Source organism: Chlorocebus sabaeus, chromosome 20 (genome assembly GCF_047675955.1).
Source record: "Chlorocebus sabaeus isolate Y175 chromosome 20, mChlSab1.0.hap1, whole genome shotgun sequence".
Classification (NCBI taxonomy): domain Eukaryota; kingdom Metazoa; phylum Chordata; class Mammalia; order Primates; family Cercopithecidae; genus Chlorocebus; species Chlorocebus sabaeus.
Window position 1 is genome coordinate 13,519,050 of NC_132923.1, and position 15,305 is coordinate 13,534,354.

General features: G+C 42.3%; 1 protein-coding gene across 4 annotated transcripts in view; it reads left to right on the top strand.

Moving 5' to 3' along the window:
• Positions 1 to 15,305, top strand: part of OTUD7B (OTU deubiquitinase 7B) — a 129,520-nt gene that overhangs the window by 105,650 nt on the left and 8,565 nt on the right. For all 4 annotated transcript variants that reach the window (XM_037998023.2, XM_008019232.3, XM_008019229.3 and 1 more), the window contains 3 exons: positions 1,341 to 1,468; positions 6,231 to 6,343; positions 15,013 to 15,140. In XM_037998023.2, the coding sequence (XP_037853951.1) occupies positions 1,341 to 1,468; positions 6,231 to 6,343; positions 15,013 to 15,140 (369 nt within the window). The remainder of the gene's footprint in view (positions 1 to 1,340; positions 1,469 to 6,230; positions 6,344 to 15,012; positions 15,141 to 15,305) is intronic.

Below are 15,305 nucleotides of genomic sequence, written 5' to 3' on the forward strand. Positions count from 1 at the left end.
GATGGTTCAGAGCAAGATTGTGCATGCATATGTGCGTGTCTATGTGTTTATGTTGGCACAACAGGAAATGGGAGTGAGCCCTACCTTTGTGAGTGAGATAGTGAAGAGAGCACAGATATTAGCTTGGGCTGGCTTTGAAAGCTGACCCCAAGAGTAGTGAGTAGGAGTAAGCCAGCAATGTATAGCTAGATGTGTGTGTATGTGTACAATTCTACTTGATATTTATTCTTTTGGTGTATGAAAAAGATACATTTTTAGCAGTCCTTTGTAACACACACTTACTTTATTTTATATATTTAGTTTTTGAGATGGAGTCTCAGTCTGTTGCCCAGGCTGGAGTATAGTGGCATCATCTTGGCTCACTGCAACTTCCACCCCTGGGTTCAAGTGATTCTCCTGCCTCAGCCTCCCAAGTAGCTGGGATTACAGGTGGGAGCCACCATGCCCCACTGTAAATAGGCTTAACATTTAAAGTAAGGGCTGGGTGCAGTGGCTGACGCCTATAATTCCAACATTGTGGGAGGCCAAGGTGGGCAGATCACTTGAGGCCAGGAGTTTGAGACCAGCCTGGTCAACACGGTGAAACCTCATCTCTACTAAAAATATAAAAATTAGCCTGGCATGGTGGCAGGTGCCTGTAATCCCAGCTACTAGGGAGGCTGAGGCAGGAGAATCATTGAATCCGGGGGACGGAGGTTGCAGTGAGTGAGCTGAGATCACACCACTGTACTGCAGCCTGAGCAACGGAGCAAGACTCTGTCTCAAAAAATAAATAAATAAATAAATAAAAAGCCAGGCGTGGTGCCTCACACCTGTAATCCCAGCACTTTGGGAGGCCAGGGTGGGCCGATCACCTGAGGTCGGGAGTTCAAGACCAGCCTGGCCAACATCGTGAAACCCTGTATCTACTAAAAATACAGATATTAGCCGGATATGTTGGTGGGCACCTGTAATCCCAGCTACTTGGGAAACTGAGGCAGGAGAATCTCTTGAACACGGGAGGCGGAGGTTGCGGTAAGCCAAGAACACACATGGCATTCCAGCCTGGGGGACAGAGCGAAACTCTGTCTCAAAAAAAACAACAAAAACAAAAACCCACAAAAAAACCAAATAAACAAAAAATTAAGTCAATTTACAACTTAATATATTATTTGCAGCCTGGTGCCATGGCTCACATCTATAATCCCAGCACTTTGGGAGGGTAAAAGGCAGGGGGGTTCACTTGAGGCCAGGAGTTCGAGACCAGCCTGGCCAACATGGTGAAACCCTGTCTCTACTAAAAATACCACAATCAGCAGAGTCAAGCTGAGGTATCTTACCATTATGCTTTTTTGCCACAGGGATGTGGGGTTTCCATGATCGGGACTTGATGCTGCGGAAAGCTTTGTATGCACTGATGGAGAAGGGAGTCGAGAAGGAAGCATTGAAAAGGCGCTGGAGGTGGCAGCAGACACAGCAGAATAAAGAGGTGGGAGAGTGTGGGTGGGAGCACCTTGTTTCCTAAAGTTACCTAGCTACCAGAGTCACCTGGTGCCTGCCAGTAGAAAATATTTCCAAGTGTTTAAGTCAGTGTGACTCCCCTTATGATCCTGAAAATTGGACAAAATGCAGTTAACGCCAGTGGGATAAATGCCTTCTGATGTGGTCATGAGAACTGGTGGTGGTCATGAGACCTACAGAGAGGTTACCTAACATTGTGCTTTTCCCCCAATAGGTGCTTTATAGCTTTTAGTGGCAGTATTTTGCAAAATGAGTTATGACAATTCCATAGGATTTTTGTATTGTTTTGGTTTTTTTTGCTTGTAATAAGGCTAGATCAATTTTTAAAGACTTACGTTTTCAGCCCCTATAGAAATGTGAATACTTAAAAATCTTTTTGGACATAAATACTATTTGTTTTTCATATACTCAGTTTTAGTTTATTTTAAATTTTAAAAAGCATAAGGAACCAGCATTCTAATCACACACACACAAAAAGCATACCTGTTTAATTGAGTTTGAACAGTACTTCTCAGGAGTTTGACAGATATTGAGGCTGCTGTTATATAAGGGAGTAACAACAGATTGTACTTGCCCTCTCCAAAATGGGTTGGGCAGACTATGGCTGTTTTGTAAAACAAAACAAAACAAAACAAAAAACCAACAAAAACCCACTTTTATCAGAACACAGCCCTGCGTATTTCTTAGATGTTTACACGTGTAACTGCTTTCTTCCTCCAACAGTGGAGTAGTAACATATGGCCTGCAAAGCCCATATTTATTGACTACCTGGCCCTTTACAGAAAAAGTTTGCTGATTACTTCCCTTCAATAATGACATTATGCCTTTACATAAAAATAATGAGACTCCCTATTTCCTTTTCCTGTGATTCTGTCTCCTATGTTTATATCTCCTGCTTTTTATGTATATCTATTTTTTTTTTTTGCCATGTTATGGCTGGATCTTTCTGGCATTTAATATGGCAGTATCTCTTCAGAAGCTTTCCTTTTTCATCCACCTTTCTTTTTTTCTCATTTTATGAGAAATGAGAAAAGTCGCACCACTGTAGTAGTCAGCTTATGACAGAGTAGTCAGCTCTGTCATAACTGACAATACAGAAGAGTTTTTTTTGTTTTAGTTATTTAGAATTTTATGTCCTGAAGATTTAATATGTAAGTAGAACATGCTGTGTTTCTTCCTCAAAAACATATAATCCAGTTGTTAAAAGTAGGATGATATTAAGATCAGAATCCTGTCCTTGAGCAGCCAGTCTTCCCCAGAAGATTCCTGAGGGAAATAAACCCATAGGGGCAAGGCCACATAAGTGACATTCTTTATTAGCACCAAAAGCTAGAGCTAGCCTAGAATTTAGAATCCAAAGCCAGTCAGCAGTCAGTTTTGTGGCAGTCAACTTTGTCCTCTTCACTGTTGAGTTCAGATAATACCAGAACCTTAACCACTGCAGAAGCAAGAAAAGGCCAAACCAGAACATGCCAGCTATTAAGTAGAAATGACAGCAACAGCCAGAAAATAAGTGTACCCAATTTCAGTTATTAAAGCAATTACAGCTATTTTTCTAAAGATGGGGTTAGATTATAATGGTATTTAACCAGGAAACCCAGAAATACCCAAGTTCTGTCCTTGGCCAGCCAGCCTTTCCCTCTCAAAGTCAGCCTTTCCCTCTAAAAGTCCCCAACATACATAGAAAATAGTGGCTAGTAATGGAGTGATCGTTTTACTCCTTTTGCTCAGCACAGTGAACATTCATACTGAAAATGTGGCCTTCATAATTGTCTTAGCTTAGACCATTCGTAGCATTATACCTACCTTGGGAGTGGGAATGGTAGGAGGGGGATAATGAACTTGGGAAGCTTCCTTTAGCTTCCCAGTACCAAAACCACACTAAGTAAGTTTTGATTTCCTGGGCTTCCTTGTTTTATGTTGAAATTGGTGGTGAGGCTCAGTAATAGTTTCTTAAATGTTAAAGCTAGAAGTGTACACCATCTAGTGGCTGTGTATATTATAACAGCAAGCAGAAACAGGCGAGGAAGAGGGAGCCGGATCCCTCCGGATGCGTCTATTGGAGTGACTGCAGCACTCCATATAGAACCTGGGCATTGCTTTATTTATTTATTTATTTATTTATTTATTTATTTATGAGACAGAGTCTTGCTCTGTCGCCCAGGCTGGAGTGCAGTGGCACAATCTCAGCTCACTGCAAACTCTGCCTCCCGGGTTCATGCCATTCTCCTGCCTCAGCCTCCCGAGTAGCTGGGACTACAGGTGCCCGCCACTACGCCCGGCTAATTTTTTGTATTTTTTAGTAGAGACGGAGTTTCACCGTGTTAACCAGGATGGTCTCAATCTCCTGACCTTGTGATCTGCCTGCCTCAGCCTCCCAGAGTGCTGGGATTACAGGCGTGAGCCACTGTGCCCGGCCTGCTCTCTTTATTTTTAATTGAAGTAAAATTTGTGATAGCATTTTACAAATTGAAACGTGTCAAATAGCTGTGTCATTAAACAATTTCCAATTAAATTTGTTCCCAGTCCCCCTCATGTTTCCAGTGATTCCTTCTACTCTGTCAGTGTGCAGTTAAGCAGTGTAGACTCGTTTTAATACTAATGTCAGCCAAATAAAATGAATAAGGTAAACTTATTTCCCTTATCATTATATACATCCTAAAGCCAATGTGTTTTAAAATTGCTTGTACCATTGCCTGCTCTCCTTTGGTAAAAATCGTAGTTTCACTTAGCATATGTTTATTGATTAGTCACAAAATAGACCTTGGGCGTATTGCATAAAACCTGATCCTAGAGTAGAGGAGAAGATGGACATGTAAATATATAACTGCAACAGGTTATAACATGTATGACTTTTATGATAGACGTCTCTGTAGCAGTTAATGCCGGCCGGGTGCGGTTGCTCATGCCTGTAATCCCAGCACTTTGGGAGGCCAAGACAGGTGGATCACCTGTTAGTAGTTCGAGACTAGCCTGGCCAACATGGTGAAACCCCATCTCTACTAAAAATACAAAACTAGCCAGGCATGGTGGCATGCATGTGTAGTCCCAGCTACTCAGGAGGCTGAGGCAGGAGAATTGCTTGAACCTGAGAGGTAGAGGTTGCAGTGAGCCAAGATCATGCCACTGCACTCCATCCTGGGTGACAGAGCAAGACTTTGTCTCAAAACAAACAAAAACAACAACAAAAAACAACTGTATAGCAGTTAGGGAGAGAGGATACAAAGGAAGGAGTGGTTGACTACCAAGGGAGATATAGGAGACTATTTAGAGGAATGATACTTGGGTTCTGTCCTAAAAGTTGAGAAATTGTTCACAAGGTCAGTAGAAAGTGAACTACTCCAGGCAGAAGGAACAACTTAGACAAAAGCTCAGTGGTATAAAACAACATGGTACATTTCAGGAACTACAGCTAATTCAGTGAGATATATCTGACTAGAGAAGTGGGTAGGGGCCAGGAGGTAGGCTTTGTATGCAGCATTTCTATTTGGGAGGCTGAGGCAGGAGAATCGCTTGAACCCAGGAGATGGAGGTTGCAGTGAGCGGAGATTGTACCTCTGTACTACAGCCTGGGCGACAGAGCGAGACTCCATCTCAAAAAAAAAACAAAAACAAAAACAAAAACAAAACGAAGGTATCCAGGTGTGGGGTAGGTGAAAGAAAGAGAGGAATATTAGATAATTTCTTGGTTTTGAGCTTGGATGTTTGGGTGATAGTTGGTACTATTCACTAAGGTAGGAAAATAGAAAGAAGAGTGGGTTTGGGAAAAAACAGGAGTTCTATTTTGACTACAGAGTTGAGGTAGCCATGGGCAGGTGGCATTCTCCAGTAGGTAGCTGGATATATGAATATAGAAATTAAGAAGTCTAGACTGGGTGCAGTGGCTCATGCTTGTAATCCCAGCATTTTGGGTGGCTGAGGCGGGTGGATCACCAGGTCAGGAGTTTGAGACCAGCCTGGCCAACATGGTGAAAGCCTGTCTCTACTAAAAATACAAAAATTAGCTGGGCATGTTGGTGGGTGATGTAATCCCAGCTACTAGGGAGGCTGAGGCAGGAGAATCATTTGAACCCGGGAGGTGAAGGTTGCAGTGAGCCAAGATTGTGCCATTGCACTCCAGCCTAGGTGACTCTGTCTGAAAAAAAAAATAAAAGAAATTAATAAATCTGGACTGGAGATAGATGGTATATACCATACAGATGGTAGTGGGTGAGATTATGGCAGTAGAAGAGATCACCCAGAGGGGGGAACCAAGGCGAAAATCATTGACACACCACAACTGTTTTGGGGGCAGACAGAGTTTAGAGAAATAGTAAGCAATCTTATGGAAGCTAATGGTGAAGAAAATTTAAAAAGGAAAATAACCCATGGGAAGGCTAAGATGAGAACCAGGGTCCACTGAATTTGTCAATTAGAAGGTCATTGTTCTTTGCCAAAATCAGGTAGGTGAAATGGTATGTGGCAGGTGGGTGAGCAGGATGGAGGGCAGAAACGGGACAGATTGCAATAGGTCAAAAAAGAATGGATGATAAAGAAGTGTAATAGTCATAGACTATTCGTTCATGGATCTTGACTGTAAAAGAGGGAAGAGATTTGACTTTGTAGTATAATTTGTAAACCAAGTGCTAAGGGATTAGGGAGTGGAGTAACAGTGAGTAAGGTGGAATAGGTATTGCCTCTTAGAACCCAGCCTCTAATTGCCCGATGTTCCCTGCCTGTCCTTCACACAGTCAGGGCTGGTATACACAGAGGATGAATGGCAGAAGGAGTGGAATGAACTGATCAAGCTTGCCTCAAGTGAACCCCGAATGCATCTAGGTACCAATGGAGCCAACTGTGGTGGGTAAGTATGGCTAAGTTGGGGAGCGGGAAACCTTCATAGAGTCCTCACTGGGCTTCCACAGCCCACTGTCTAGAGAGCTCTGTGCTAAGAGGATATTAGAAGGAAAGAGAGGAGCTATGCTAACGGCACAAAAGTGTAACAACATGATGTTTAGGAACTACAGGTAGTTCAGTATTGAACTGGAATATAAAGTAGCTCATCTAGACTTTGGAAACTTCAGGACAAATGACCCAGTATCTTCAGTAAGTAAACTGCAAGGAAAATAAAAAGGGACAAGGAACTTGTAGGTTTAAATGCAGTAAAAAGACATATCAGGCTGGGTGCGGTGTCTCACGCCTGTAATCTCAGCACTTTGAAAGGCTGAGGCAGGAGGATCGTGTGAGCCCAGGAGTTCGAAACCAGCCTGGGTAACACAGTGAGACCCCATTTCTTTTTTTTTTCTTTTATTTATTTATTTTTTTTGAGACAGAGTCTCACTCTGTTGCCCAGGCTGGAGTGCAGTGGTGTGATCTCTGCTCACTGCATCGTCTGCCTCCCGGGTTCCAGTGATTCTCTGTTTCAACCTCCCAAGTAGCTGGGACTACAGGTGTGTGCCAGCACGTCCAGCTAATTTTCATGTTTTTATTAGAGATGGGGTTTCACCATTTTGGCCAGGGTGATCTCAAACTCCTGGCCTCAAGTGATCCACCTACCTTGGCCTCCCAAAGTGCTGGGATTACAGGCATGAGCCACCATGCCTGGCCAGTGAGACCACATCTTTCCAAAAAAAAAAAAAAAGAAAGAAAATTAGCCAGGCATGGTGGTGCACAATTAAGGAAATGTGAACAATGTCTCTGTGTTTGATTACTGTTAAAATTATAAAGTGTGATATTAATGGTACAGTGGTTGTTTAAAAAGGTAGTCCTGGCCAGGCACAGTGGCTCATGCCTATAATCCCAGCGCTTTGGGAGGCCAAGGTGGTTGGGAATTCGAGACCAGCCTGGCCAACATGGTGAAACCCCGTCTCTACTAAAAATACAAAAAATTAGCTGGGCGTGGTGCTGGGTGGCTGTAATCACAGCTACTTGAGAGGCTAAGGCAGGAGAATTGCTTGAACCCAGGAGGCAGAGATTGCAATGAGCTGAGATCACGCCACTGTACTCCAGCCCTGGCGACAGAGTGAGACTCCATCTCAAAAAAATAAAAAATAAAAAGGTAGTCCTTTATTTTTTTAGAGATAGAAACTGAAATAAAATAAAAACAGATGAAATTACATAACGTCCAGGATTTGCTTCAAAATAATCTGGTGGGAGCCCCGTGGTGGGGGAGGGAGGTAAATAGATTTGAGGCATAGTGAAACAAGGTTGACCATGTGTTGAAGATGGCTGAATAGCAACAGCTCCAATCTACAGCTCCCAGCTTGAGTGATGCAGAAGACGGATGATTTCTGCATTTCCAACTGAGGTACTGGGTTCATCTCACTGGGGCTTGTCGGACAGTGGGTGTAGCCCATGGAGTGTGAGCTGAAGCAGGGCGGGGCATCACCTCACCTGGGAAGTGCAAGGGGTTGGCAAATTCCTTTTCCTAGCCAAGGGAAGCCGTGACAGATGGTGCCCGGAAAATTGGGACACTCCCACCCTAATAGTGTGCTTTTCCAACGGTCTTAGCAAATGGCACACCAGGAGATGATATCCCGCGCCTGGCTTGGAGGGTCCCACGCCCATGGAACCTTGCTTACTGCTAGCACAGCAGTCTGAGATTGAACTGCAAGGCGGCAGCGAGGCTGGGGGAGTGAGTTTACCCACTCACGCCATTACTGAGGCGTGAGTGGGTAAACAAAGCGACTGGGAAGCTCAAACTGGGGGGAGCCCACCGCAGCTCAAGGAGGCCTGCCTGCCTCTGTAGACTCCACTTCTGTGGGCAGGGCATAGCTGAACAAAAGGCAGCAGAAACTTCTGCAGACTTAAACGTCCCTGTCTGACAGCTTTGAAGAGAGTAGTGGTTCTTCCAGCACGGAGTTCGAGATCTGAGAACGGACAGACTGCCTCCTCAAGTGGGTCCCTGACCCCCGAGTAGCCTAACTGGGAGACATCTCCCAGTAGGGGCCAACTAACATCTCATACAGCTGGGTGCCGCTGTGAGACGAAGCTTCCAGAGGAAGGATCAGGCAGGAACATTTACCGTTCTGCAATATTTGCTGTTCTGCAGCCTCCACTGGTGATACCCAGGCAAACAGGGTCTGGAGTGGACCTCCAGCAAACTCCAACAGACCTACAGCTGAGGGTCCTGACTGTTAGAAGGAAAACTAACAAACAGAAAGGACATCCACACCAAAACCCCATCTGTACATCACCATCATCAAAGACCAAAGGTAGATAAAACCACAAAGATGGGGAGAAACCAGAGCAGAAAAGATGAAAATTCTAAAAATCAGAGTGCCTCTTCTCCTCCAAAGGAACGCAGCTCCTCTCCAGCAACAGAAAAAAGCTGGACAGAGAATGACTTTGACAAGTTGAGAGAAGGCTTCAGACGATTGGTAATAACAAACTCTGAGCTAAAGGAAGATGTTCGAACCCATCACAAAGAAGCTAAAAACCTTGAAAAAAGATTAGACGAATGACTAACTAGAATAAACAACGTAGAGAAGACTTTAAATGACCTGATGGAGCTGAAAACCATGGCACGAGAACTACGCGACGCATGCACAAGCTTCAGTAGCCAATTCGATCAAGTGGAAGAAAGGGTATCAGTGATTGAAGATCAAATGAATGAAATGAAGCGAGAAGTTCAGAGAAAAAAGAGTAAAAAGAAACGAATAAAGCCTCCAAGAAATATAGGACTATGTGAAAAGACCAAATCTGTGTCTGATTGGTGTACCTGAAAATGACGGGCAGAATGGAACCAAGCTGGAAAACACTCTTCAGGATATTATTCAGGAGAACTTCCCCAACTTAGCAAGGCAGGCCAACGTTCAAATTCAGGAAATACAGAGAACACCACAAAGATACTCCTTGAGAAGAGCAACTCCAAGATACATAATTGTCAGATTCACCAAAGTAGAAATGAAGGAAAAAATCTTAAGGGCAGTCAGAGAGAAAGGTCGGGTTACCCACAAAAGGAAGCCCATCAGACTAACAGCAGATCTCTCAGCAGAAACGCTACAAGCCAGAAGAGAGTGGCGGCCAATACTCAACATTCTTAAAGAAAAGAATTTTCAACCCAGAATTTCATATCCAGCCAAACTAAGCTTCATAAGTGAATGAGAAATAAAATCCTTTACAGACAGGCAAATGCTGAGAAATTTTGTCACCACCAGGCCTGCCTTACAAGACCTCCTGAAGGAAGCACTAAACATGGAAAGGGACAACTGGTACCAGCCACTGCAAAAACATGCCAAAATGTAAAGACCATTGATGCTAGGAAGAAACTGTATCAACTAACAAGCAAAATAACCAGCTAACATCATAATGACAGGATTAAATTCACACATAACAGTATTAACCTTAAATGTAAATGGGCTAAATGCTCCAAGTAAAAGACGCAGACTGGCAAATTGAATAAAGAGTCAAGACCCATCAGTGTGCTGTATTCAGGAGACCCATCTCATGTGCAGAGACACACATAGGCTCAAAATAAAGGGATGGAGGAAGATCTATCAAGCAAATGGAAAACAAGAAAGCAGGGGTTACAATCCTAGTCTCTGATAAAACAGACTTTAAACCGACAAAGATCAAGAGAGACAAAGAAGGCCATTACAAAATGGTAAAGGGATCAATTCAACAGGAAGAGCTAACTATCTTAAATATATATGCACCCAATACAGGAGCACCCAGATTCATAAAACAAATCCTTAGAGACCTACAAGGAGACTTAGGCTCCCATACAATAGTAATGGGAGACTTTAATACCCTACTGCCAACATTAGACAGATCGAGACAGAAAATTAATAAGGATATCCAGGACTTAAACTCAGCTCTGCACCAAGCAGACCTAATAGACATCTACAGAACTCTCCACCCCAAATCAACGGAATATAGATTCTTCTTAGCACCACATTGCAGTTATTCCGAAACTGACCACATAGTTGGAAGTAAAGCACTTCTCAGCAAATGTAAAAGAACAGAAATTATAACAAACTATCTCTCAGACCACAGTGTAATCAAATTAGAACTCAGGATTAAGAAACTCACTCAGAACTGCTCAACTGCATGGAAACTGAACAACCTGCTCCTGAATGACTACTGGGTACATAATGAAATGAAGGCAGAAATAAAGATGTTCTTTGAAACCAATGAGAACAAAGACACAACATACCGGAATCTCTGGGACACAGTTAAAGCAGTGTGTAGAGGGAAATTTGTAGCACTAAATGCCCACAAGGGAAAGCAGGAAAGATCTAAAATTGACACCCTCACATCACAATTAAAAGAACTAGAGAAGCAAGAGCAAACACATTCAAAAGCTAGCAGAAGGCAAGAAATAACTAAGATCAGAGCAGAACTGAAGGAGATAGAGATACAAAAAACCCTTCAAAAAATCAATGAATCCAGGAGCTGTTTTTTTGAAAAGATCAACAAAATTGATAGACCACTAGCAAGACTAATAAAGAAGAGAGAAGAATCAAATAGATGCAATAAAAAATGATAAAGGGGATATCACCACCGATCCCACAGAAATACAAACTACCATCAGAGAATACTATAAACACCTCTAAGCAAATAAACTAGAAAATCTAGAAGAAATGGATACATTCCTGGACACATACACCCTCCCAAGACTAAACCAGGAAGAAGTTGAATCCCTGAATAGACCAATAGCAGGCTCGAAATTGAGGCAATAATTAATAACCTACCAATCAAAAAAAGTCCAGGATGAGACAGATTCACAGCCAAATTCTACCAGAGGTACAAGGAGGAGTTGGTACCATTCCTTCTGAAACTATTCCAATCAATAGAAAAAGAGGGAATCCTCCCTAACTCATTTTATGAGGCCAGCATCATCCGGATAGCAAAGCCTGGCAGAGACACAACAAAAAAGAATTTTAGACCAATATCCCTGATAAACATTGATGCATAAATCCTCAATAGAATACTGGCAAACCGAATCCAGCAGCACATCAAAAATCTTATCCACCAAGATCAAGTTGGCTTCATCCCTGGGATGCAAGACTGGTTCAACATATGCAAATGAATAAACATAGTCCATCATATAAACAGAACCAAAGACAAAAACCACATGATTATCTCAGTAGATGCAGAAAAGACCTTCGACAAAATTCAACAGCTCTTCATGCTAAAAACTCTCAATAAACTATATATTGATGAGATATATCTCAAAATAATAAGAGCTATTCATGACAAACCCACAGCCAATGTCATACTGAATAGGCAAAAACTGGAAGCATTCCCTTTGAAAACTTCCAGGGCACAAGACAGGGATGCCCTTTCTCACCATTCCTGTTCAACATAGTGTTAGACGTTCTGGCCAGGGCAATCAGGCAGGAGAAAGAAAGGGTATCCAGTCAGGAAAAGAGGAAGTCAAATTGTCCCTGTTTGCAGATGACATGATTGTATATTTAGAAAACCCCATCGTCTCAGCCCAAAATCTCCTTAAGCTGATAAGCAACTTTAGCAAAGTCTCAGGATACAAAATCAATGTGCAAAAATCACAAGCATTCTTATACAGCAATAATAGACAAACAGAGAGCCAAATCATAAGTGAACTCCCATTCACAATTGCTTCAAAGAGAATAAAATACCTAGGAATCCAACTTACAAGGGATATGAAGGACCTCTTCAAGAACTACAAACCACTGCTCAATGAAATAAAAGAGGACACAAACAAATGGAAGAACATTCCATACTCATGGATAGGAAGAATCAATATCGTGAAAATGGCCATACTGCCCAAGGTAATTTATAGATTCAATGCCATCCCCATCAAGCTACCAATGACTTTCTTCACAGAATTGGAAAAAACTACTTTAAAGTCTGTATGGAACCAAAAAAGAGCCCTCATTGCCAAGACAATCCTAAGCCAAAAGAACAAAACTGGAGGCATCATGCTACCTGACTTCAAACTATACTACAAGCCTATAGTAACCAAAACAGCATGGTACTGGCACCAAAACAGAGATGTAGACCAATGGAACAGAACAGAGCCCTCAGAAATAATACCACACATGTACAACCATCTGATCTTTGACAAACCTGACAAAAACAAGAAATGGGGAAAGGATTCCCTATTTAATAAATGGTGCTGGGAACACTGGCTAGCCGTAAGTAGAAAGCTGAAACTGGATCCCTTCCTTACATCTTATACAAAAATTAATTCAAGATGGATTAAAGACTTAAATGTTAGACCTACAACCGTAAAAACCCTAGAACAAAACCTAGGCAATACCATTCAGGACACAGGCATGGGCACGGGCTTCATGTCTAAAACACCAAAAGCAATGGCAACAAAAGCCCAAATAGACAAATGGGATCTAATAAACTAAAGAGCTTCTGCACAGCAAAAGGAACCACCATCAGAGTGAACAGGCAACCTACAGAATGGGAGAAAATTTTTACAACCTACCCATCTGGCAAAGGGCTACTATCCAGAATCTACAAAGAACTCAAACAAATTTACAAGAAAAAAACAACTCCATCAAAAAGTGGGCGAAGGATATCAACAGACATTTCTCAAAAGGAGACATTTATGCAGCCAACAGACGCATGAAAAAATGCTCATCATCACTGGCCATCAGAGAAATGCAAATCAAAACCACAATGAGATACTATCTCACACCAGTTAGAATGGCGATCATTAAAAAGTCAGGAAACAACAGGTGCTGGAGAGGATGTGGAGAAATAGGAACACTTACACTGTTGGTGGGACTGTGAACTAGTTCAACCATTGTGGAAGACAGTGTGGCGATTCCTCAAGGATCTAGAACTAGAAATACCATTTGACCCAGCCATCCCGTTACTGGGTATATACCCAAAGGATTATAAGTCATGCTGCTGTAAAGACACATGCACACGTATGTGTATTGTGGCACTATTCACAATAGTAAGGACCTGGAACCAACCCAAATGTCCATCAATGATAGACTGGATTAAGAAAATGTGGCCCATACACACCATGGAATACTCTGCAGCCATAAAAAAGCATGAGTTCATGTCCTTTGCAGGGACATGGATGAAGCTGGAAGCCATCATTCTGAGCAAACAATCACAAGGAGAGAAAACCAAACACCGCATGTTCTCACTCATAGGTGGGAATTGAACAATGAGAACACTTGGACATAGGGTGGGGAACATCACACACTGGGGCCTGTTGTGTGGTGGGGGGAGAGGGGAGGGATAGCATTAGGAGATATACCTAATGTAAATGACAAGTTAATGGGTGCAGCAAACCAACATGGCACATGTAGACATGTAAAACAAACCTGCACATTGTGCACATGTACCCTAGAACTTAAAGTATAAAAAAAAAAGTGTGCAGGAGCAGCAAGCAGTTCCCATACTACCCTAGATCTGAGGAGTAGCTTTGGGTGCATTCCTGAAAGTGCAGCCTAGAATCTGTTTATTGATCCATTTAGTACTGACACAAGCCTGTAATATGCTGTAATAAACTTTCTGTTTAAAGGAAAAAAAAGGTTGACCATGTGTTTATAATTGTTAAAGCTGGGTGATGGATGCATGAGTGTTTAGTATACTATCATTTCTAGTATTGAATATGTTTAAAATTTTGAAATTTTCCATAATGGTTAAAAATTATAACCTATCCAGATTTGGTTGTACATAAGAATAATCTGGGAGAGTTATTTAAAATGCTAATTTCTGGACCTCCACCCCAGAAAAGTCCAGTTGAGTTGGACAGAGGTAAGGCCCAGAAATCTTTGTTTGTAATAAGCATCCAGTATTGAATAAAATTGCTTTAGGGGTTGGAAGCCATTGAATATTGAGTATGTGAATGACAGGAGCAAATTTGTCCCTCCATATTTGAACACACTGACTCCACTGGTTAATGAAGTGGAAAGGAGTGAGATAAGAGGCAGTTGTAGTAATCCAGGAAAGGGCCATGGATGTGAACAGTGAGGTAGACTGAAGATAGGCCATGGGAGACAGATAAAAGAAACACACAGGAAATGGGATTGGTGAAACTAATCCCATTGATTACTGGAAGGTGAGAGATAAAAGCACAGTAAATATTCCACAAATTTCTGATTGGGCTACTGGATGGATGGTGATGCTGTTCTTTAAGTGAAGGAACATAGGAAAGGAATTGTGTTTGGTCGTTTTTATAAGACATGAGTGTGATGTGTGGGTGGTTGTGGTATATGAAGTAAGTAGGATGAAGCTATGCAGTTGTGTATTGAGCTACTGGATAAAGAGAATGGAGAGAGGCTATTGAACAGGAGGAATATTAAGAGATAGGGATTACCTCCAAATTCCTAACACTGCTTTAACCCCAGAGACTTCAAATCTCTTTTCTTGGATTTCCCCATATGTGAAAAGGAAGTAGAAACAACTATGGTAGCATAAAATAATCAGCTATATCAGTGGCAACCTTAAGATTGGAAAACCAGGAAAGGGCATTCTTCTTTTCCCTTTCTGCAGAACTGGTCTTCAGGGTCTCCTGTTTCTACTCTCTCATTTTTACCGCACCCCTTCCACTCTCTTCCCCTCCCGCCGTTCCAGGGTGGAGAGTTCTGAGGAGCCTGTATATGAGAGCCTTGAAGAGTTTCACGTCTTTGTCCTTGCTCATGTGCTTAGGAGGCCCATAGTCGTCGTGGCAGACACCATGCTGAGGGACTCCGGAGGGGAAGGTGAGTCAGCCAGTCAGTCCTCACTCCATCCTGAGCACCCCCTTTTGCAGAGCCTTAGGCTAAGCATTGGAAGGAAGGCAGGAAAGGGGATATATAGACTCTTGGGGAAAAAGCAAGTTATCAATTAGTGCAAAATTCTCAAGAGATTCTGAGTAAAGCAGTTGG